Source organism: Phoca vitulina, unplaced genomic scaffold, assembly GCF_004348235.1.
Source record: "Phoca vitulina isolate PV1807 unplaced genomic scaffold, GSC_HSeal_1.0 scaffold2, whole genome shotgun sequence".
NCBI classification, from domain to species: Eukaryota; Metazoa; Chordata; class Mammalia; order Carnivora; family Phocidae; genus Phoca; species Phoca vitulina.
Window position 1 is genome coordinate 59,091,440 of NW_022589705.1, and position 22,639 is coordinate 59,114,078.

At 57.6% G+C, this 22,639-nt stretch overlaps 1 protein-coding gene across 4 annotated transcripts in view; it reads left to right on the plus strand.

The window, feature by feature from the left end:
• The first annotated feature begins 1,396 nt into the window (after positions 1–1,396).
• The window catches only part of LRP8 (LDL receptor related protein 8), a 76,810-nt gene continuing 55,567 nt past the window's right edge, over positions 1,397–22,639 (plus strand). For all 4 annotated transcript variants that reach the window (XM_032428642.1, XM_032428652.1, XM_032428661.1 and 1 more), the window contains exons 1-2: positions 1,397–1,520; positions 2,300–2,419. In XM_032428642.1, the coding sequence (XP_032284533.1) occupies positions 1,397–1,520; positions 2,300–2,419 (244 nt within the window). The remainder of the gene's footprint in view (positions 1,521–2,299; positions 2,420–22,639) is intronic.

Genomic DNA, 22,639 nt, shown 5'->3' on the forward strand with positions numbered 1-22,639 from the left:
GAAGGGCTTATGGCACGAATGCCTACTGGGCTCTCTGGGGTCTGCACCCCTCTCCTATGAGGTGGCCACAGCCATTGCCAAGGGGCTGCCCTTTGTGGGAAGGAACAGGGCTCAGTAACAGGGCTGCTGATAGACAGTGGCTTCCAGGCTTGGGACTAACAGCTCCCAAAACTCCTTCTTCTGCCCCTCTGCCATGGAGGTAAAGTGGCAGGAGGAGATGGGAGGGTAGACCTACACTGGGCCCAGACACCTGCGAGTCTGTCTCTTTTAGTGGCCGATGCCCTCGAACCTCATTCTCCAAAGAAGGTTGTGCCGGATCAGCCTCACTTACCAGCAGCCAGGGAAAACCTAGTCCCCAGTCTGCTCCCCACGCCCTGCCATGGGCGAGGTGGGCCTGTGACCTTCCAGAGAAGGGGACTTCTCCTTTATACAAAGAGTAGACAGAGGTCCTGGGTGTGCGTTCCCTATAGGCAGGGATAACACATCGTTTTTGTGGAGCCCCCCCAGCCCTCCCTTCTCTATCACAGCAAAGACTAGGTGTTGTCCTGCAGGTGCCCCTGATCGCCCCTTTGCCTGATGGAGAATGCTGACGAGGATGAATGTATAAAGTCTGTGTGCCAGGCCCGAGCCACCTGCCTCACATCCTCAGCCACGGTCACGTGACCATGTAACATGCACAGAGGCACATGGGCACATTAACCAGCTACACGCATGCATTGTATCTGGGTGGTAGCGGATGAGGGGTGCAGAGGTCCAGTGCAGCTCCCCGAGCTTCTACCTGATCTCACACGTCCCGGTATGCTGACCCTTATCCACCACCACCACCTCTGCCCCATGTGCACATCGCGCAGACCTGTGCACCAGGGAACATCTCCCCTCCCACCCAGGTTTACTCCTACGCACCCCTCAGCCTTCTATCAGCCTGTCACCTCCTCCAGGCACCCAGTGCTGCTTCCCCTGGCCTGTCTGCTACCTCTGGGGCAGGGACCTCGCCCGGCTCATCTCAGCATCTGCAGCGCCCAGCCCGCAAGCGGGTCCTCCGCTGGGTCACCGCGCGCCAGCTGAGGGAGGAGTGGACCAAGGACAAGAGGGAGGAGGGAGAGGCGGCAGCGGCGGGAGGAGCGTGGGGGCGGAGGCGGCGGCGGGAGGGGGCGCGCGCGCCGGCGGCGGCCGCCCAGGGCCGGGGCCGCGCGCCCAGCCTGAGCCCGCCCCGCCGCCGAGCGTCACGGAACCTGCTTGAAATGCAGCCGAGGAGCCGGGGCGGGCGGCAGCGGTGGCGGCGGCGGCGGGGGCAGCGGCAGCCCCGGCGCCGCGGCAAGGACTCGGCGGGCTGAGGCGCGGCGGCGGCAGCCGCACGGGGTGCGCGGGGCGCGGCGGCCGGAGCCCGGGGCCCGCCATGGGCCGCCCCGAGCGGGGCGCGCTCCGGCCGCTGGCGCCGCTGCTGCTGCTGCTGCTGCTGTTGCGGCTCCAACATCTCGCGGCGGCGGCGGCGGCGGCGGATCCACAGCGCGGCGGCCAAGGTGCGTGAGGCTGGTCCCCCGCCCGGCTCTGCGCCGCCGGAGCCTCCAACAAAGCGCGGCCCGGCGACCGGGTTGCGGGGTGCGCTGGGGTCCCCGAGCCCGGGCTTGGGTGGGATAGGCTTCTCGGGACCCAGCTCTCCTTTAATTTGCCCTCGACCCCCGCCCCCACGGCTCCCGGTGTCGTTGGCTCTGCCTTCTGGCACCTGCTCCTGGGGGATGGGCCCAGTGAGGGCCAGGCGGGCCGGGAACTTTGTGAGGGGTGGGTGGGGGGTGGTCATTGATGGTTTCGGGTGGGCTGCGTGATTCTAGCCAGCGGGATTTATTTGACACGCGCGCTCCGCGGCGGCGGTGAGCTGAACCGGGCGACTTCCCCGCCTGACAATGCGTTTCCGGCAACCCCTGCGCGCGGCGGAGAAAGAGGGGCTGCGTGCGAGGGGGTTATGCCCGCAGCGCCCAGTGCGTGTGTCGCGGCGTGTTCGGGGGCTCCTTGTGGGGCTGCGTCTGCGTAGATCTCTGACTATGGGCCGTGAGTGCGGGTGAGTGTTCTAAATGGGGGTGTACCCAAGTGGTGTGACACCGACTGTGTCTGGCCTCTAGTGCTACGGAGCAGCCCGCCATCCCATTACCATTCTGCCCTCCTTCCGGATCGAGGGCGCCCGAGGCCGCCGAGGTCGTTGGCTCCATCATCGCCTCCTTTCCTTCACCCCAGTAGAGCCCTCCCCGCGGCCAGGACTGCACTGTCCGCGGCTCCGGCTCACGCCCCTCTCTCCCGCGAGCAGGGCCGGTCAAAGAGTGCGAAGAGGACCAATTCCGGTGCCGGAATGAGCGCTGCATCCCCTCCGTGTGGAGATGCGACGAGGACGACGACTGCTCGGACAACAGCGACGAGGACGACTGCCGTGAGTGGCCGGCTGGGGAAGAAGGGAACGGGCGGGGAGGGGGGTGGTGCCGGCCACCTGCTTGGACCTCACTGCCGGGAAGCTGCCCTGGCGCCTTCTTCCTCAGGGTTGGGTGGCTCTTAGCGACCCAGCGTGAGCTGGGCGGCCAGCGTGTCCTATTGGGGTCCGGGGCGGAGCCCGGGGCTGGTGTGGCCCAGGCGGAGGGCGCGGTACGCCCGGGTTGCCGGGCCGGAACTGTGGGCAGGGACGCAATCGTCCCTGCAAGCGTCTAGCTTCCTGCGTTTAGCCCTCCTGGACTCCTGCGTCGGCCCCACGGAACGCGCCGGTGTTTCAAAGTTCTAGGCAATTCCGGGCCTCGCCTTGCTGGGTTGTTTTTTTATTTTTGTGAATGAATGGGCTCCCCGGGGCCCCTGATTGGCCAAGCGAGGACCACCCCATAGGCCCCCGTGGCCAGAGCGGCCAATCGTGGAGCGGGCGGGTGTGCAGTTTTCGGGCGCCGGGCATATAAGGACCCGGCCCCGGCCCCGCCCCGGCCACACCCCCGCGCGCTTCTCCAGGGAAGTAAGTGCCTGTGAGGCCCGGGCGCTGGCTGGCTTCCTCTGCTTTTCTGCCTAGTCACCGTGTAGTTTTTTGTGCCACCCTGGTGAGCGGACCACGCTCTCCTGCTGGCCCGGCGCGGGCATGAGTCATGGGGCAGACCAGGAAGCAGGGGTCCAGGAGAAAGAGTTTGCTTCCTGGAGAGGGCCCAAGGATTCCGAGGCTGCACATGAGCCCTCAGTTGGTGACGGTGTGCACGTGGCAGGCCTCCTTTGCCTAGTGTGGTGCCGCTTGTACACCCGGGCCCTACAGCTTTGCAAGTTCTTTCTTGCGGTGCTTGTGGTTTCAGATGTTTGTGGGGGCAGAAGTGAGTGAGTAGGCAGTTGCTGTGAAGGAGTGTAGCTCCAGGAACAGAAAAACAGGACACTTTAGAAACAGACGCGGGTGGTCGTACTCATGGTTATTGAGTGCCCGCTCAGTGCCAGGCCTGGGGTACTTTGGAGAAGGAGCCCACCCCACAGGCCAGGGAGCCCCAGGTCTGCAGGAGGGCAACAGGTGGACAGATCCACAGCACCACACAGTGGCAGGAGGGGTAGAGGGACACCTGGACAGGCATTGTTGAGTCCTTGAGGTTGTCTATGGGCTTGCCAGTCAGCCTCCGGATTCATTCTCAGACGCAGTCCAGAGTTGGCTCTGTGTCTTGGGCGCATCTTGCCCTCCTGTCTTCATTTACTCACCTGACCACTTGGGCTCATGATTCTTGGCTTGTTTTTGAGGACCAGTTCTAGTAATGTCATTGGAAGTCAATGCCACTCACACGTGCTGTTTGCCGTGTGCCAGTCCCGCGGTGAGCACTTATCTCACATAAACTCCTCCACTCTTCTCAGCAGGCCGATTTCACAGGCTAAAGAAACTGAGGCGCTGAGAGATTAAGCTACTTGCTGCACAGTTACTGACCTGCTAAGTAGAAGCCTAATCATAACCTCATCATTGATTTCCTGGTGCTGTTGCAATGATGAAAATGGCAGTGCTGGGGTAAAATATTATAGCGAGTCTCACCCCTGGGAGTTGTTCTGTGATCCTCTTACAGCGGGAGTGCTGAGGATGAGGTGGGGAAATAGAAACTGCAATTCTGGGTTGGTTTCAGCTTATCTCCCTGGCTCTGTATAACAACAGTCTTGTGAGGGTTTTTTCTTGTCATCCCCGTTTGTAGGTAGGGATGCTGTCTCAGAGACGTTGGGTGATTTGCCCAAGGTCACACAGCTGACAGTGACAGAACTTGGTCAGGATGTCCACATGCCTCTTAGACACAGACAGTGGGGAGTGTGACGTGGAAGGACCCAAGAGCGTGATCCAGGAGCTAGAAAGCCATGCTCTGCATGTCGGGCCTGTTGCTTCTCATCTCCATGTGAGCCCTCCATGGAGGAATGAAGTAGTGGGTGTCCGGGTGACCCCTGATGGGACCAGGGGAGCTCTCATGGCCAATCGGGGCTCCTGCTTTCCTTCTGAGATGGAGGGCTAGAGTCACAGGCGCAGAGTTAGTGAACAAAAGCAAATGAGGTTGAGGGCTTGGAGTGGAAAGGGTGGGAGCTCTGGTTCGTACCAGTCCTACATGGCTTAATTTTTCTGAGCTGGTTTCCTCATCTGTCAAATGGGGCAGCTGTCCCTCCATGATAGGTTGTATGTGTGGGAAGTCTTCAGACAGGGTTGGTGAAGAGAAGGGAATGGATGAGCCCAGGAGCCACAAAGAGAAATCTTGAAGAATGCGGGTGGGGGTTTTGGGTGGCTATGTTGGGCTATGTGTTTGAAAGTGGTCTTTCATCATCCCCTCCTTCCCCATGTGGGGAGCTCCCTCCCCCCCACCCCCGCCCCATGCTGGGCTGCCTGCCTAAACTGCATTTCCTTGAACTACCCTCTCCTCAAGTCTGTTGTCTCCTCCCTGAGCAGCCTCTCTGCCTTATATCTGATACCCTCCTTTGGCACTCCAACCCTTCTACCCTATGAGAGAGCCTGAACCACCCACCTCTGTACCTCTCTGGGCCTGCAAAATGGGCACTGCAATTTGTAAGTGAAGTCTGGGTGAGGCAAAATGAGTGCAAGCTCCCAAAGGGGCCAGAATGCAGCCTAAGAATACCAAATGCTGATGGAGGCTAGAGGGAGGAGGTTTTTATGTTGAGGAAGCCAAGGAAGACTTCCTGAAGGAGGAGACAGCTAAGCCAGCCAGGCCTTGAAAGATGATAACTAATATCATTCCCACAAGGCTTACTATTTAAAAATAGTTGGTGCAGTCCCCGTAGTATGGAGTGGGAAACAGGAGTTCACAGAGGTGAAATGACTCCCCCCAAAGTCACATAGGTCCCCAGGGTTGGAGCAAGAACTCAAACGAAGGGCCGTTAAGCCCTAATCTTTATCCACAGTGGGTGGGACTTGGCACTTACGGGAGACACCGATAGAGGTGGGAGGATGGGGAAGTGAAATGCTTGTGGGGCTTCAGTTCCAGGTTCAAAAGACCTTCAAAGTGGAGGAAAAGGTTGGAAGCCTGAGGGCCAGGCTCAAGGAAGCCTAAGGGCAGCCCAGCCAGGCAAAGTGGGGTGGGATCCCCGGCTGTGGACCTGGTCACGTAGGCCAGTTGGCGCCTTGGCCTGTTTCCTGTTGCTCCTTAGTGTCTGGGGGGCAGAGACAGGGTTCTGGTCTCTGGCCAGCCCTTTGCTCCCAGAGTAACAACAACAACGAACACTTACTGAGTAATTGCATTGGCCCAGGCGTACTCAGATTCTACCCGCGTCACCTCGAGCTCCTGGCTTCTGTAAAATGGAGCAGGTCTCTGAAATACCCGCATTAGCACCATTTTACAAAGGGACAGAGCAGTTTAGTAACTAGCCCAAGGGTATATGATTTTTAAGTGAAATTGCTGGGGTGTGAACGCGGGCGCCCAACTATGGCACCTGTGCCGTCTCCAGCAAGTCCTTGCAGACCTCCATTTCTCCCTCTTGAGATGACATCAAGCCTCCCCCCATGCCCCCCCGCCCCCCCCCCCCCCCCCCCAGCTCTGGAAAGAACTCCGTGCTTCTCTTTATGGCCAGGCTGGGGATACAGGTAGACTGGTTTTGTGCTCAAATTCCTCCACCTTGTTCAGGCTTCTTTAGGTTGCCCTTGTTCTCCCAGCCCCCATCAGCCCTCCATGCCAGGTTTAATACAGAGTGGGCGCAGCACAGTCTCCCATGGCCGAGAGTTCATTAGCTGGGCAATGCCGGGCTGCAGGAGCACCAAAGCTTGCTGGGAAGCAGCCTTGTAAATATTAAAGCTCGGCCACAGCTCCCAGCTGGGGCTTGCAGCCGGCATCTGGCCTTCAGAGTGCTGCCTGGCCTCAGCCCCCGTTCTCACACTCCTGACCCCAGGCCCAGCCTCATCTCCTTTTTGGATGGAGGCGTGGGACCACAGTATTACTCCTCTCTGAACTGTGATTTCCTATCTGACCAGGCAACTCCACCATTCAGAGTCTTCCTGAGCCTCCCACATACCCACAGGATAAAGGCAACTTAGACTTCTCTGCATTTAGCACTCTGTGACCGGCTCCTATTGCCACTCCCCTCCAGCCTCTTCCTCTGAGCCTGAAACACCGAACTGTAGCTTCTGTCTCACTCTGGCCTTCCTACTGCTTCACACCTGCAGGCCTTTGCACGTGTCACTCCATCTGCCTAGGACACTCCTTCTGTTCCCTCCGCTGGCAACCTTCTTATTGCCATCTTAGGAGATTCAGTGCAGGTGTCACCTCCTCTAGGAAGCCCTCCCTGCTACCCTCTATCCCCAGGGCCAAGATACAGGAGTTGAGAGAGAGAAGGGACTTAGGGAGCTTTGTTGAAATCATAACTCAATGGGGCCCTGAACAGACACACAAGGTTTTCTCTCCCAGCTGTGACCTTTTGTTGATAGGTCTTTGGGGCGATAATAGTCTCTCCCTCCCAAAGATACTATGAAGATTAAAGGAAATAATGTGCCTGGTGAGCCGCAGGTATTCAATGAATGGTAATAAGTGTGATTGCTCTCGGAGGGAGGAGCTTCACTGAGGTCTCTAGGTACCTGATTGTCGGGGGGGGGGGGGGGCCTCTGCAGGCCACCCAAGAGCCCCCTGCTTCCCTTGACCCCATTTGCTTAGCCAGATGTCTGAAGGTCCCGGCAGCTGGTTGCCCAGCCATGGTGGATATGGTCCCAAGGCCATTCAGAGGGACCTGGAAGTGGCAGAGAGGTGCCCAGGGAGGGGCTGAGAGAAGAAATGAATCAAACAGGCCTAACTGGTCTCAGTGGATGAGTGGCCTGGGGCCCTGAGAGAGACAGAGGATGGCTTCCCTCAGGCCCTGTGTTGGTCCCGAGGCTGGTTTCTGTCCTGTCTGGCTGGTGTGGCTGTGCCTGGGAAGGGAAGGAAGCCCTATAGCCCCCAGGGCTCTGCCCAGCAGGCCCCAGGCTTCCCTCTCTTCTAGGTCCAGGGCTGGCCCCCCGGGGCTGGCGCCTGCATGCCTTGCGAGTGTTTGCTGTAGACTCTTGAAGACTCTCCCATGGGTCTTCCCACGGGCGCTCCTGGGACAGAGTTCTGCTCCATGAGCTCCTTGGCTTTCTCAGGCCTGCAGGGATCTCGAGTGCGATAGGCCTTAGGGTGGGTTGGCCCCATCCTCCCTAGGTATCAGCAGGCAGCTGGCTTGACAGCTTTTCCCTCTTTGGGGAAATAGCGGCAGCAGGTGAAGCAGAGAGATGCCCGCCTGGGGCGAGGGTAAGGAGCAGGAGAGTGTGTGGACCTCAAGGGATGTAACCAAGTAGAAGCTCTTCTGGCCCCAGGGTTAGTAGTCAGAGCCCTGGGCCAGCTCTGTCCCTAGGAAGCCAGACCTGGGGCCCCACAGATCTTGCATATCCGATCACCCAGTCTTTGACGGCCTGGTGGAGATGCCCCCCTCCCTCCGATTGCCTTCCCTGACCCCTTGTCCTCCAGCTCCCTGTTCCCTGAGCTCCCACAACTTGTCCTTGGGCTTCCCTCAGTCTCAGATCCTCCTCCACATGGTCTGCTCTGCCAACCCAGCCAAATCCCCCTGGGCACTGGGGATTCTAAAAGAAGTAGTTCCCTGGAGGGAATGACTCATAACAGATATCGGCTACTTAACCCATGCCTGGCACCGCGTTGCAAATTTGCATTCATTAGCTTTGCTACTCACAACCCTGGGAGAGCTGTTTTCTTATTATTCCCATTTTAAAGATGATGAAACTGAGGCTCACAGAGAAGTGACTTGGCAATGTCTGAGGCTTAAGTGGTAGAGCCAGGATTTGATTCAACTCTGTTTGTTCTGGAGCCTGGACTCTTCCTCAGACTCTTCCTCTCTGAGCACTCGTCTACTCTGTTGGGGTCAGAGGGCCTGGGGCTCAAAGGATATAGAGAAAGTGGGTAAGTGGCAGCGATGTCCAGCAGTACCTCCCCGGGCTACAGGTTTCTGGCCTGGGAAGGATTCTCCTCTCTGCGGACCCTGTGGAGGACCAACATAAGGTGCCCTATGTGCAACCTTCCATGGGTATGACCCTCCACAATTTCCAAGGCCTCTCTTGGCCATTGCCTATGAGGTGAGGATTACTGTTCCACCAATACAGATAGGGAAACTGAGGACCTGGCAAATTGTTGCTGATATAGGTGAGTCGCTCTAGGAGTAGAAGGATGCTTCCTCCAGGAAAGTTCAAGAGCCCGAGTCATCAGGACCATCCACTGAGACCACCAAGGTGTGGTCTTCATTTCTCTGAACCTCCCATGTGTGTCCCTGATTCTGGGTCTTTGCACTTACTGATTACTACCCATCCTTCAACGCCTAGCTCATTGCCACCTCCACGGAGCCTTCCCTAGCTTTCTAACCTCTTCGGAGACCAGATGCCCATGGCTTTGTGCACCCATGTCATAGCCCATCATAGGAACCCCAGGTTGTTGGGGGAGTGTCTGAGCAATTTGCAGTGAACCACAAGGCCTGTCACAGAGGAGGTGTTTGAGGAATGGCATGTGAATGAATAAACATGACTGAGGAAATGTCACCCACTTTTGAGGGTGAGAAGCTGATATTGGTCATATGGGGGGCCCTTGAGGCCCAAGAAGGGAGCTGCATATCCTGTAGGGACCTTAGTCAGGCTCCGTCTTGTGAGCTGCGTCCCTTGAAACCCGGAGCTCCAGAGGCTTATTGGCAGCCACACAGGGCCCGGGCTGCCTCCTTGCATGTGCATGTGGGCTTCCCCGTGCTCACCCTGTAAACTTGGGGGCTTTTCCAGATCAGGCTTCAGAAAGCTGCAACCAAGGCCCTGGTGTCCAGAAATCGGCCCCATATTCATCAGGTACCCATCCTCAGAAGCAGAGTGTCCTCAGTCCCTGGGCTAGACTGAGTTGGGACAGTACGCTCTCCCCTCTCCCCTGCCACTCCTGCCTCTCTCTTCCTGCTGGCTCAGGGAACAAGGTGTTGTCAGGATGAGGGCTGGGCACAGGCTCCTGCACAGGAAGGGCCTTGGGGCCCCCACACTAGGCCCTGCCTGCCCCTGGATTGCTGGGGACTCCTCTAAAATCCTCATGTTCAGGGCGCCTGGGTGGCTCAGTTGGTTAAGCGACTGCCTTCGGCTCAGGTCATGATCCTGGAGTCCCGGGATCGAGTCCCGCTTCGGGCTCCCTGCTCGGCAGGGAGTCTGCTTCTCTCTCTGACCCTCCCCCCTCTCATGTGCTCTCTCTCATTCTCTCTCAAATAAATAAATAAAATCTTGAAAAAAAATAAAATAAAATAAAATAAAATCCTGATGTTCATTATAATAGGAGTTAGTGAGTGTGCTTGCCGCCGAGGACTTTCTCAGGCAAGACCTCCTCAGCCAGGACAGGGAAGGATCACTGGGGCACTTCACAAAGGAAAGAGGTGAGGTCACTTGCTCCGGGTCGCCCGGCTGGTCAGTGACAGGACTGGGCTACGCCTGTTGGGCCACAGTCTGTCACAAGTGAAAGGAAGTGAGAGGCGCTTACACACCCTAGTCACAACAGCGAGAGTGACCCGAGGGGCCTTGCTTCCTCTCCAAGCACCCCAAGCATCCCTCTTGCCGGCCCCTGAGCAGCTCTGGCCCCTGGGTGCCCTCAAGCATGAGCTGGGGCCCTGAGCAGTAGTTTTAACCCCCGGCCGTGCTTGTCCAGTTCCTCCCACGAGACCCCAGGAATCGCCCCATAGCTTGAGTGGCGTTCAGGAAGGGGCCCTGGCTGTGAGCTCCCCGTCTGCTGTACCTGGTCTGACCTCTGTGTCCCTGGCAGGGCCCAGCCTAGACGCCTACAAGCTGGCCGCTTTAGGGGCGCAGAACTCAGCATACCATCAGGCCCCTCCGAATGCCCCCTGGTGACTGCAAGACTCACCCAGAGAGGCAGGGCCGTGAGGCTCCTGGTTCCCAAGATCCCTCACATCCTCCACACACCTGCCCCTCGGAACATGGCAGGACAGACAGCCCAAAGCCTCTCTGGGGGACTGCCAGTCTAGGTCCATGGGAGTGGTCGTGCGGCCAAGATCCCCTGGTCACTGGCCGTGAGGTGCCACAAGGAACTTTATCCCAGCTGCTATGGAGACAATTTCAGCGCCAGTCCTCTCAGCCTATGAGAACCACACAGTATGGCCTTTTTTAGTTTGTGCCTCATGGCTATCCTTGGAAGAAGATGGTGCAGGAGTTAATTATCATCCCCATTTTCCTGATGAGGAAACTGAAGCTTACGGAAGGCCCAAGGGCCACACAGCTAGTTGCTGGCAGTGCTGAAGCTGAAACCCACCTCAATTGATTTTATTTTTCCAATGGAAATAACTTTGATTATGGGGGCACCTGGGTGGCTCAGTCGGTTAAGCGCCTGCCTTCGGCTCAGGTCATGATCTCAGAGTTCTGGGATGGAGCCCCCTTGTCGGGCTCCCTGCTCAGCGGGGAGTCTGCTTCTCCCTCTGCCTCTGCCCCTCCCCCACCACTTGTGCGTGCTCTCTCTCTCAAATAAATAAATAAAATCTTAAAAAAAATAAAAAAAGAAATAACTTTGATTATGTAAAAGTAATTTTATACCTGGAATTTTAAGAAAAACACCAGCAATACAGAAAAGCAAAAAGAGGAAGGTACCATCCCCCCTCGGCTCTACCATTGTGGAAGCGGCATCTCCTCCCAGAGGTGTTTCTCTGCATGTGAGCTGGTGTGCATGAGCACATGTATTTTTTTTCTTTTAACAAAATGAGGCGTGTTAATGCTAATTGTTTTCTCCCCATGCCAAACATGGCTTTCTTTGTCAATTACAGCAGCGTCCCATCATCGTTTTCAAGGGCTAGAGAGTCATCCATTGCAGGAATCTTCCATAACTTAAACGACACAGTCCCCTATTGATGGACATGTGTTTAGTTGCTTCTGTTTTTTCCTCCTGCTCTACACAGTGTTGGGATATGCATCCTCGAACTATTTACCTTCGTACATTCGTTCTTAGGATGGATTCCTAAGAAAGATACTGCTGAGCATGTCCATTTTCATCCTTGCCATATTGCTCTCTCAGGGTGATGCTTCCCCACCTCACTACCATACCCCTAACTCCCCACGGCTCTTCCCACCAGGCAGGCAGCCCGTAGGACCTCCCTCTTCCTTGAGCACAGGGCCCCCTCATCTTGGCCCCACAGGGCAGACAAAGTAGCCATATCCAGGCCACACAAAGCAAAGCAAGGAGAAAGGACAACTGTGTTCTGGCCCCAAGGACTCCTCACCCCCACCAAAGAAAACAAAAGGGAACAAAACCAGTCTTCATTCTTCTGCAAATATTTGTAGAATCCATCCCTGTAGCATTGTAATAGTTGTTCTGTCTCCGGTCTGTAACTTGCTGAGTGACCCTGGGCAAATGTCTCTCCCTCTCTGAACTTTATTTCCCTTTTACCCATTGGTCCTTGCTCCTCCTGCACTGTAACGAGCACTCTGAGCAGACTTCTTCTCCCTGGCGTTGGCTCAGGGCCAGTTGTGGCCTGGGAGTGGGGGACCTATGGCCCTCGAGCTCCTTACTGTCTGATAAGGGTTAGTGGAAGTGTAGCTGGCTCAGTGGGTGGATTCTGGGCAGGCAGATGGAGGGTAGCTGGATTTTTTTAGGACCTACTTCCAGAGCTCAGCCCCAAGGCTCAGGTTCCTTGGGCCACTTTCCCTTCTGCCTTCTTCCTGCGCCCATGATTGGGTTGGATGCACTGGAGTAATGGACAGAAACAGGCTCCCCAGCCCCATGACTAGCTGGGGTTCCTGGTCTTATACTCTTGAGCTTTAGATCCTTGGTCTGTGAAGTGGGGATAATAAGCCCACCTCTCAGACGTGTGCAGGCTGATATTCTGCCCAGAACCTGGCCCTGAAAATGAGCTTCCCTGTTCCCCTTCCCGAGCCTGTGATGCCTGTGCAGGGAACGGCCCAGCCGAAGGGACTGTCAGCAGCTTCCCTTCTCCTCCACCAAGGACGCAAGAGGGGCAGCTACTCAAATGGCAGCAGGAGAGATGTAGGTCAACTGGCCAGTCAGACTGGCCAGGCAGCTTCATGGCCTGGGAGGGTCTGTAAGAGTCCTCTCACTCTGCTCCCGTCTGCTTTGGGGGCCCCAGGTGACTGCTTCCCGGGTGGCCTGGGGGTGCTGGCTGAGCACAAGAGGCCAAGGAGAACTGGTTCGCTGCTGGCCTGGGGGCCTGGCACGTTAGTTATCCAGAAAGGGCCCTACTCTGCCAACGAGTCCAGGTTCACATCAGAGAGCTGGCAGCCGATGAGAGGCAGGAAGGCCCCATGAGGGCCAGGTTAAGCTGCTGGAGTGAATAGCTGGAGGCCAAGGGTGGGCTTTCCTGGTGGCATGAAGCCAGGGACATTCAGGCCAGCGCTCGGCCTTCCGTCTTCTACTTCCTGGACCCCAGGCTGAGGCCTCTCTTAGCCATGTGCACCAGCACACGTGTGTGTGCGTGGGGTATGTGTGCTCCACGACCGGGGGTGTATCAGGAGGCAGGTGACTGTTCTGGACACACGAAAGCTGCAGGGTCAAGGTGACGTTCTTCCTCCCACTCCCGCCAAGGCAGCCGAGCCCAGCCAAAGCCAAAGCCCCCCACTGGGTGTTTGTGGCAGGGAGTTCTTTGTAGCTGGAGAGGGGCCAGCAGCCTCTGTTCCCAGCCTGCCCCCTGCCCCGCCACAGCAGCCTCTCCCCCCTAAGCCCCAGCCTGCAGCCCTGCATCCCTGCAACACCCCCCCCCAGAGGGCTGAGGTCGATATAAACCCCACGACCCAGATGATGGGCCTACCTCTGCCCCGCCCCAGCTTCCATTTTGCCGAGTGACCGTGGCAGGTCCCTGCCTCTCTTGGGGTCTCTGCTCACTGGGAGTAGGGCATCCCTCTCAGACCCAGTTCTCTGGGTATCTTCTGTTTTCCCTTCAGAGCCAGAGTGTTCACAGGAGCTGGAGTCTACCATGGCCAGGCCCAAGGCGTGCGGGGTACGGGAGCTGCCCCTGCTCCCTGAGGCCAGGAATTCCAGAGCAGGGCCTGTGAAATCCAACCTCTCCCACAGGGCGTGTGGCCTAAGCCATATACACAAAGCCAGAGCCAACTTCAGCAGACCCTACATCCCCTTGGGGGTTTCTGCCGGTTTATTTTCTTGCTGAGTCTGACTGGGCTGATTCTTGAATGCCCGTGAACTAGGCAGAGCCGACTTTGTAACCGTGGCATGGGTGATAGCCTCATGTCCCCGGCCCCTGCCTTCCACAACTGCCTACTTCTCAAGGGTGCAGGAATAAGCGTGCCGCCCGCCCCCCGCCCCCCGAGCCCCCCAGACCTGGGTTTCACCTGTAGTTCTTCCACATCCTAGTTGGGGCCCTGGGACCAGTCCCTAAAAGCTGAACCTCAGACTTCCGTGCAGTGAGTAGTAATTCCTGACCTTTGCACTGTGCCTGAAGCCTCATGGGTCCCACAGAGCCAGGAACTGGGCCGCACCAGGGCACAGAGGTCTGCCAGCCTGTGTGGTTGCAGCCCCTGTGCTTTGCCGCTTCCTCTCCCAACCCCTCGCCCTCCCCCTCCCTGGCCTTTGGTCTCCCCCACACTTGCAGATTCTATGCTGGGAGCAGAGGGCTCTGTTGCTTAACTGAACCCTATTGAGAGCCAGTCCCCCCAGGCTCTCAGTGCCACCACACTAGGAACCAGGCGGCCTCTCCTTGTCACCGACTTGCTGAGTGATGGGGGGAGGTCTCTGCCCTCCCTGGGCCTCAGTCTCCCCATCTGTGCTGGGAGGGAGTTAGGGCTGGATCTGGAGTTTGAGTCCCTTTGGGCAGCTTTTGAAATTCAGATTCCCTGGCTAGGTCCGGGCCTGACTCCAGACCTTTCCTGGCTGTGCAGATAGGGGGGAGCCACAGAGGTGAAGACCCCTCAGGCCCTCCTACCTCTGACCGCCCCTGCGAGCATTGCGTCATCTGTGAGAGGCTCCCCTATGACACGGATGACAGCAGAGCCTTGAGCCAGGTGGCCTGCGGGCAAGTCCATACTTCACCTCTTTCTTGCTGGGGGGCCTTAGGCAAGTTACTTCACCTCTCTGAGCCCTTGTTTCATTTGTGAAATGGAGGCATCAATACCTCCCCGACGAGGTGGTTGGAGGACCGTGTGAGATAACTTAGGAAGAGCACAAAGAGCAGTGCCTGGCCATGGTCAGTGTTCCGTTCAGGATTTGCTAGGTTTGTGTTGACCTCCTTCTCTGAGCCTCCATCTCCCGTTGGTCCTTCAGGAATCCCCTCCTGGCCCAGGCTGCTGCCCTGCCACGTGGAATGGGAGGAGTCAGGGAGCCCCCCAAAAAGGCTCCTTTGTCCCTGCTTCTTCCCTGTGGCCCCAGGCCAGAACTTACTGTCCTAGTTTAATTAGGAAGAGTTCTTCCAGGGACTTCATTAGGAAATGAGTCCAGAGCCTCAGGGACCTCTGGGAGGGGTGGGGCGCAGGAGGAGGCTGCATTGTGTCCGACCCTGCCCAGCCCTTGTTCCTGTGCTCCGGATGTGCCCAGGAAGATGAGGGTGCTGGGTCCGTTAGAGGGGAGGATGCAGGCCTGTGACGTGGGGTGCGGGCAGCCAGGGCCTCCATCTTCTGTCCCCTGCCCAGCTCACCAGCCCCTGCTCCAGATGGGGGTGGGGAAGGTTGAGAGAGGAGGTTTCTCTGGTTCTGCTCCACCCTCTTCTGGTGCCCGCTGTCCCCAGCCCGGCACAGAGCAGGCCTTGGTGGATATGTGTTCAGTGAATGAATGAGTGAGCTGTGGCTCCTGGGGCTGGAGCTGCAGCCTCGTTTGGCCAAAGGAGCCTTCCCACCCCATCCCAATGCAGCCTTGCAGGTTAGAGTAGGTGATGTCCAACTTCTGCTTGAATACCTCCAGGGACAGGGAGCTCAGTAATTGACCAGAGGGCTTCTTCTGTTCCTAGATAGCTCTTTCTGTTAGAAAAGATATCTTCCTGGAAGACCAGGCCTGCGTCCTGTGACCCGCTCTGTTTCTGGGGCCTCTGCTCAGAGAGACTGCCTCCCACTTTCACCCCCCAAACCTGCTCAGCATCCCTTCCCAGCTATGACACTGACATCCTATGAGGCCTTGGGTAAGGCCCAGTCCCCTCTTGGGCCACTGCTGCTTGGGGCCTGGCAGGCTGCACACTCTCAGTCTCTATAAGCCGCCTCCTGTAACTGTGACCTGCTTCCCAGCAAAGTGCAGAGTGAAGACAGATGTGCCATGCCTAGAGGTCAAGTGACAGCTCTGCAGACATCTTGGTCTTGCAGTTAGCAGGGCAGCAGTTCCCAGACCCTACAGTGACCTGCGGCCCAGCACATAAGCACTCGGGGCTGTGGATGGGCCTCTTCTGCCCCTGAGACCAGTTCACAGCATAGCATGGGCACCGCTCCAGCCCTGGTTAGGAACCTGAGAGTCGTCGCTACCCGTCTCCCTCACTTGTAGGGGTTGCTAAGTCCTTAGATTCCTCCCCTGCCACCTGCCAATCCAGACCCTTTCCCTATCCCACTGTGGCCTCCGTGGACCACTGTAGCAGTGCCAACCTCATCTCTATTCTTCCCCTCCAGTCTGTTCTGTGCTCTGCAGCCAAATGCTGTCAAGCATGCAGAACTTTGTCCTGTCCTTGCTCAGCATCCTACAGGGACATCTACCACTCAGACGATCGAGTTTGCTTGACTGACATTCAGGGCCCTTCAAGACCTAACATGCACCTAGCATCTCTCCAGCCCCAGACCTCACCACCTACTTGCCCCCCCCCCCCAAACACCTTGACTGTATTCTCTAGCAGGACCCAAAACGAGGAGTAATGTCACAGGGGCATCATACTCTTACATGTGGTTCCCTGTGCTTGGAAGGTTCTTCCTCTGCTTGTCCAATAGTTCTTTATCTCAAGAGTCACCATTTCCAGGGAGCTTTTCCCTCCAGCTCCAGGTGGGTCCGGGCCTCCTCTGGGCTGTCCGTCCCTGTGTGTCTCTCTGTCCTTGCCACTCTGGACTGGGGTGGTCCGCTGAAGAGTCTGGTTCACACCAGACCACAGGCCTCAGGGGTTGGGGCCCAGGGCCTGAGGAGGGGAGGAAGGGAGGAAGCCGGGGCAGGGGGGCTCTGTCTGGCTCTGCATGTGCCCAGTGCCCCTCCCACCCTGTTTCCACTCCTCACGCTGCACAGGCCAGGCCGGGGTGTTTCTGTGAGTCCCAGGGAAGTGCCTGGTATGGATCCTTTGAGTCCAAGCTCCAGCGTTCGGTGAAGGCCTCTCTGTGCCCGTGCCCTGCCAGGACCTGGAGAGGATCTGTAGACAGAAAGTAGGCCCTGTCTTCTGAATGTTGGCCGACTAACCCAATGTGTGACCTCGAATGATCGGCATGCCTTCTCGGAACCTCGTGTTACCTTGGCTGTGAAAGGGGTGGAGGTTCCCAAGACACTTCCCCTTTCCCTTGGGCATATCTGTGCTGTGTCTGGGGTCAGACAGGGCCCTGCAGGGCCCTGAAACTTCGGCGAGACAAGAACTTCCTTTCCATCTGGTTTCTGGGGCCGTGGGCCAAGCCACTCGGGGCAGGAGTGAGCACAGGGTTTGCTCTCTTTTCAGGGGAAATGCCTACGCCCACATTTGCCCAGCAGTTTCGTGTTGCCAAGTGCCTACTCCCCCCCAGCGTGACCAGCTCGTCCCAGTGTGCTCACAACTGTCCTGGTTTTCCAGCTGAAAGTCCTAGCCTCCCTGCATCCTGCAAACTCCCTCCAGGTCTGCGGTGGGACTGTGCCCGTACTTGTGGGTTCTGCTGCCCCACTTGGGCAGGGCTCACTTGAGAATAAGGAAAAAGCTGATCCTTCCCCACATTCTGGAGATTTCAAGGAGACACAGAGCCCCTTTGGAAGGTGTGGAGGAGCTAGGAGCATCCTGGCCGGGGCGCCTGGCCATTGTTCTGATCCTGCCTCTAACACAGCTTTGTGACTGTTGTCTCTGGGCCTCGGTCTCCCCAGCTCTTCCCTGCTCCCCTCACAGTAATATGGTGAGGATCATTACCTTGATGACCCTGCCTTGCCTTCCTGCTGCCATTTATATTCTTCAAGGCATTTTTCTGTTTGTTTATGTCTCATTCTGGCCTTGCTACTCCCAAGAGGAGTGTTCCCACATTAAATAGGAAGGAGCTGAGGACACAAGTTTCTACAGTTTACAAGGCCCTTCCCATGTGTTGCCTCGGGGCTCCTGGTATCCCCTGGGAGGTGGGCCTGGCAGGATTTACTGCACCGGTTGCACGGAGGGAGACACTGAGCCCAGAGGCCTACAGGATGGAGGGATGAAAGCAAATGGGTGGCCGAGCTGGAGCCATGGTGTGTGGTGGTGACAAGTAAGTGGGGGTCACTGGCTGGATGGCCCTCTTCCCTCCCCATTCACACTTCGTCAATGTCTTCATCAGTAGGAAAAGATGGAGACAGATGGAAGGGAAAGGAAGACACAGGGAGGAGGGGGGAAACGAAAGGACGGAGGTGGGGAAGGGGGGTAGGGAGAGAGCGCTGGGGAGGCAGGGGGAGGGGAGGGGTCCAAACAGAGCCGCTACTTCCTCTTATGGTTCTCACAGTCTGTCTGCACCAATTCCTGACAGATGGAGGGAAGGGGAGAGCTGGTGCCAAGAGGCTGTCACCGCAGGCGGGCAGAGCTGGGGTGGGGGGAGGGTGCTTTGCGGCCAGGGTTTGCATGGGGAGGGGGCAGCAGCTGGTGGTCTGGCTGCTGGGCTTCCTTGGAGCCAGCTCCCCAGGAACTGCGGCGGTAGAGGGGCATGGATGCTGCTGGGCAGGAAAATGGGCAAGGGGTGAGCCCATCACCTGCCTAGGAATGGCCATGCCTTTGCCCCTGCCCAAGCACAGATGGCCACTCCTCCCTTTTCCATACCCTGTGTCAGCAGGGCCCTCCCCCAAAGAATACCACTTACCCAGCCCTCACTGGGTGTGGGCTGGGCAGGTGCTGGGGGCGTGCCTGGGGCTGAGCTGTGGTCAAGGTCGATGAGGACAAGAGGGCATGGGCACCTGGAGGCCCTTGGGATCATGGGGCCATGGGGGGGCGCTCAGAGCAGGTGGGGCCCAGTCTCACGTCTGCAGGGCCAGAACTCACCCCCTCTTTGAGCTTCCCAGAGGTTTCCCAAGGCCTCTTGATTTTTCTCTAGGCTCTGACGGGTGGTGGGCAGGCCTGCTCCAGGTTTGGTTTAGGACCTTCAGCATCCCTTTATTTAGAGTGTGGGTTTCTCCAGGCACGGTTGGGTTTCATGCTGTCTTTTCTAGCACCCCCCGTGCCCCAGGCAGGGCTCAGCACAAAGGAAGGGGTCCAGTGAATGCCTGTTGAATAAATGAGTGGATCCTCTGCTTGCATACCTCCTGGGGTGGAGGAGACCTCACTTCCTCATATGGTAGCTCTTTCTATTTCCAGAAACAAAGTTCTTTCAGATTCTATGCTGAGAGGCCCCATGGGTCCTAGGCCTATTACAGGGCTATACAGAGCCCCTTGCTGATCCTGCTGCCTTAGAGCAGTCTTGTAGACCAGAGACACCCCCAAGCCCACCTCGATCCTCCATGGCATCTGACAGGGCTGGGTCTCCACTGCATTTATCTCTGGGTTATCAGTAATCACAGCTGATGTCCGAGTCAGGAGGTAAGGGGTGGCTGGATGGGCCAGGAAGGCCTCCAGGGGCAGGGTGCTGTGGCAGAGTTTGGGGGTATGTGGGGCTTGGCAGGGCTGAGGACGGGTGGGGATTACACTCTAGAGGTAGATCCCAGGTAGACCCCTGTCCCAGCCTCTGCCCCTGCCTTCCTCCCCACACTATTCCCAGGCAGATCCTTGACACTAAGACTTCAACTGGGCAGTCCTTCAGGGGAGACCTGGGAACCTGAGGCCCAGAGCCCATCCTCACCTGGAGACCAGGCTGGAGCCCAAGGATCTTACCATGGCCCATCCTGGTCAGTGCCCTGAGACGTGTGTGGGGTAATGACTAGGGCCCGAGCTGTCAGGTAGCTGGGTGGGAGCTGGGCCTCTTGCTACTCCCTAAAGTTGGTCCTGGTCAGAATTATCCTCCCCGCTAATATTAATAATGGCGATCATTAATGATAAATTATGGTGCATCCACCTTGTGCCAGACCTCAGCTGGGTGCCCTGGGGAAAAGCCAAGAGTAGACGGTGGTACCAATCCTGAGAGCAGGACATGCACCTTTCACTGCATTTCTCTCTTCCCCAGAGCCTGTCACAGGCTGGGCACATGGGGGGCAGCTTAATAAGTCGTAGCAGTTGAGAAACAGGTTCCCGGGCCCCTCTGGGGGACACACTTCTCCCCTTTCTCCATCATTCATAGATTGATTCCACAAACATTACTGCCAGGCCTTGTGGCCACCCCAGCATGGCCCTACTTCCTGAGCTTTCCCCTCACCACGGCTCTCTGGATCCCCACTGGCTCTCCAGTGAGTGTAGTGGGTAGTTGTGGTCGCCTCGAGTCCTTCATCTGTACAATGGGGGGGGGGGGGGTGGTAACAGCAGTCCATTCCTCAAAGGACCGTGGAAGCCTATTAGAGGAGGTGATGACCACAGGACCCAGTCATCACTCAGGAGGAAGTAGCAGAAATGAAGATCCCAGAACATCTCTGTTCTCTTTGTGTGACCTCGTGAATCCCCTGACACCCCTGTCCCTCTGCTAACGGGGATGGCGAGGCATAGAGGGGTGGGGTGACTCAGCATGTGAGTGGCAGGTTCGAGCCTGGGCCGCTAAGACTCTGAGGTCCATGTGTTTGCCCCTGCACCAGGCGGGGATGAAGGACTTAACCCGAAAGCTCCTTTGGAATTGGAATTGCAGAGGCTCCTGGCTTCCCGTGCTGATCTCCTGCAAGCCTCCAGCCCCCAGATCCCAAATCCCTCCTAATCCTAGGAAAGAGGCAGCCCCCCACCCCCATCACATCCATCAGCAGCTCCCAGAGCCCTCCGTGGGCCTGTCACCTCCCACAGGAACCCCGAAGCGGCAGGCAAGGGCCTGGGCTGCAAGGATGGGGGATTTCCGAGTAGGGTTGAGATCTGTCACAACATTAATGTTAATTAAGCCTCGTTAATTCAGTCCTCTGCTTACGCAGAGCTCCTGACAGCAAATTACTCATAAGTGAGGCGGTAAATTTATTGCTGCGTTTTCCCAAACACTCAGCAGCAAAGCACGTGCCCCTGGGAAAGTCAGAGGAAAGGCCTGGGGATGAGTGCTGCACGATCCCCGCCAGCCTGACCTACCTGGGCCCTGTGGCCCAGAGAAGAGCCGGGGCTCACCGGGAAACCCCGGAGAGGACGGACTCTGGGCCAATCAGAGCAGGCTGCTGGGAGATGTGGTGAGCTCCCCCTCCCTGGAGGGACGTAAGCGGGAGGGCAGGGAGCATTGCAAGTCCCTGCGGACCCGCCTATCATCTTTCCACCTCATCCATCTCACACCCCAAACTGCGGTGGCTCTGCGCTTTGCGTCCTCCCATAGTGCCCTGAAGTCACACAGTGGGGTCCCTAAAGAGTGAGTGTAGATCTGGATGTGAGCCCCAGAACTGCAGTGCAGTTTGACAGGAGCCCAGTGGCCTCCACAGGGACCAAGCTCCTGGTCTACTGAGGCTGGACAGCCCTGCCAGGGATGCCGTGAAGGGGTCTGTCCCTGTCCTGGGTCATGGGGCACTCTTGGAACCAGGGCCAGGCCCACATCTGAGCAGATGGCTCCTGAGCCCGGCCTCCCTTGCCAGGCTAGGTATCAGTCCTCCAGGTAAGGGTACCGTGTCTCCTGAGTTCGGTGGGAGCCCCTCCCCCTTGGACCTGCTTCCCTCCTTGGCTTTGAGCTGTGCCATGCCTGAGACATTTGGAACAAACCCAGGCTCTGGGTACCTAGAATTTTTTTTAATTAATTAGAGCATTAAATGGTAGCCCTCTGGGAGAATCCCACCATCTGGCTGTCACAAGAGAAGCAGGAAAATCTATGCATATTTGTCTGTAGCGTGTGAATGTCCTCTGAAGCCCCCTGTGCGTGCGTGGCTGTGTCGGCCGGGTGCTGTGGCATGTGCACAGCGTGGCACGCGTGTCTGAGTGTGTTTGGTATGCGGCGCGCATCTGAGTGTGCAGGTGGGCGGTGTGTGTCTTTCTGTATGCACATGTGCTCACATGCAAGGACACATTCTGTGCGCATGCCCCGGAGGGTCTGCACGCCTGTCTGAGCACACTTCGGGCCTCGCTGCTAGGGGGCAGCAAGTCAAGCTGGGCTGTGCGCCGAGAAGGGGCAACCTCTCCACTCCTCCTGGCTGAGGTGGTGATCACAGACCCGGGCAGGGGCGGGGGCGGCATGCACAGATGGGCTAAGTGTGGCTCTGGCAAGTATGCACATGGCCTGCAGGGGGCGGGCGGCTTGGGATTCTTGTCCCCCGTTTGACAGATGGGGAAACCCAGGCCTGCCCAAGCACAGAGCCAAAGTGGAGGGGCCAGGACTGGAGCTCAGGCTCTGGGACTCCCTGTGCTGTGTTCTTTCCGCTGCGCCGGCCAGCATTTTCTTGCCTTTGGCATCTTTTATGCTGTCTAATTTTCATGGTGACTCAGAGATGTTCCCGAGAGAGTACCGACCCCATTTCAGGGTTGCTCGGCAGGGCAGGGCAAGGTCAGGACTCTCACCACAGACCCTGTGTTCTTCCCATTTTGTGGAGGAGGCGGCTAGCCACTGGGCTGGCCTCGGGTGGTGGCGTCAGGGCGGACTACTGGGCAGATAGAAAGCTGTTTGGCCTTGGCCCAGCCTGTTCCTCTCTGAGCCTCACAGGGTGGTTGTAAGAACTAAATGAGGAGGTGTATGCAAAGAGCTTTGTAAGCCCCAACGTGCCGTGGAAAGATGAGGGTCTGGACCAGCAGTGGCCATCACACTAAGATGAGGGCCACATGTCCCCAGGGTTCCCTGAGGAGAAGACCAGGAGGCGGTGTCCTGGATGGAGGCCGGTGCCCTCCCTAGCCTTGCAGATTGTGAACCTTTCCCCAGAACCATCTGCCTGGGTGCTAGCACTGTCCTCCAGCTCCAGCCTCCCACATGTGGCCCATAACAATGAACTAGAGCAAGAACGGGGCTCAGAGAGCAGTGGGACTCACCGCTTACCCAACAGGTGGTGACACGAAGGCCCGGGGAGGGTGAGTGGCCTTG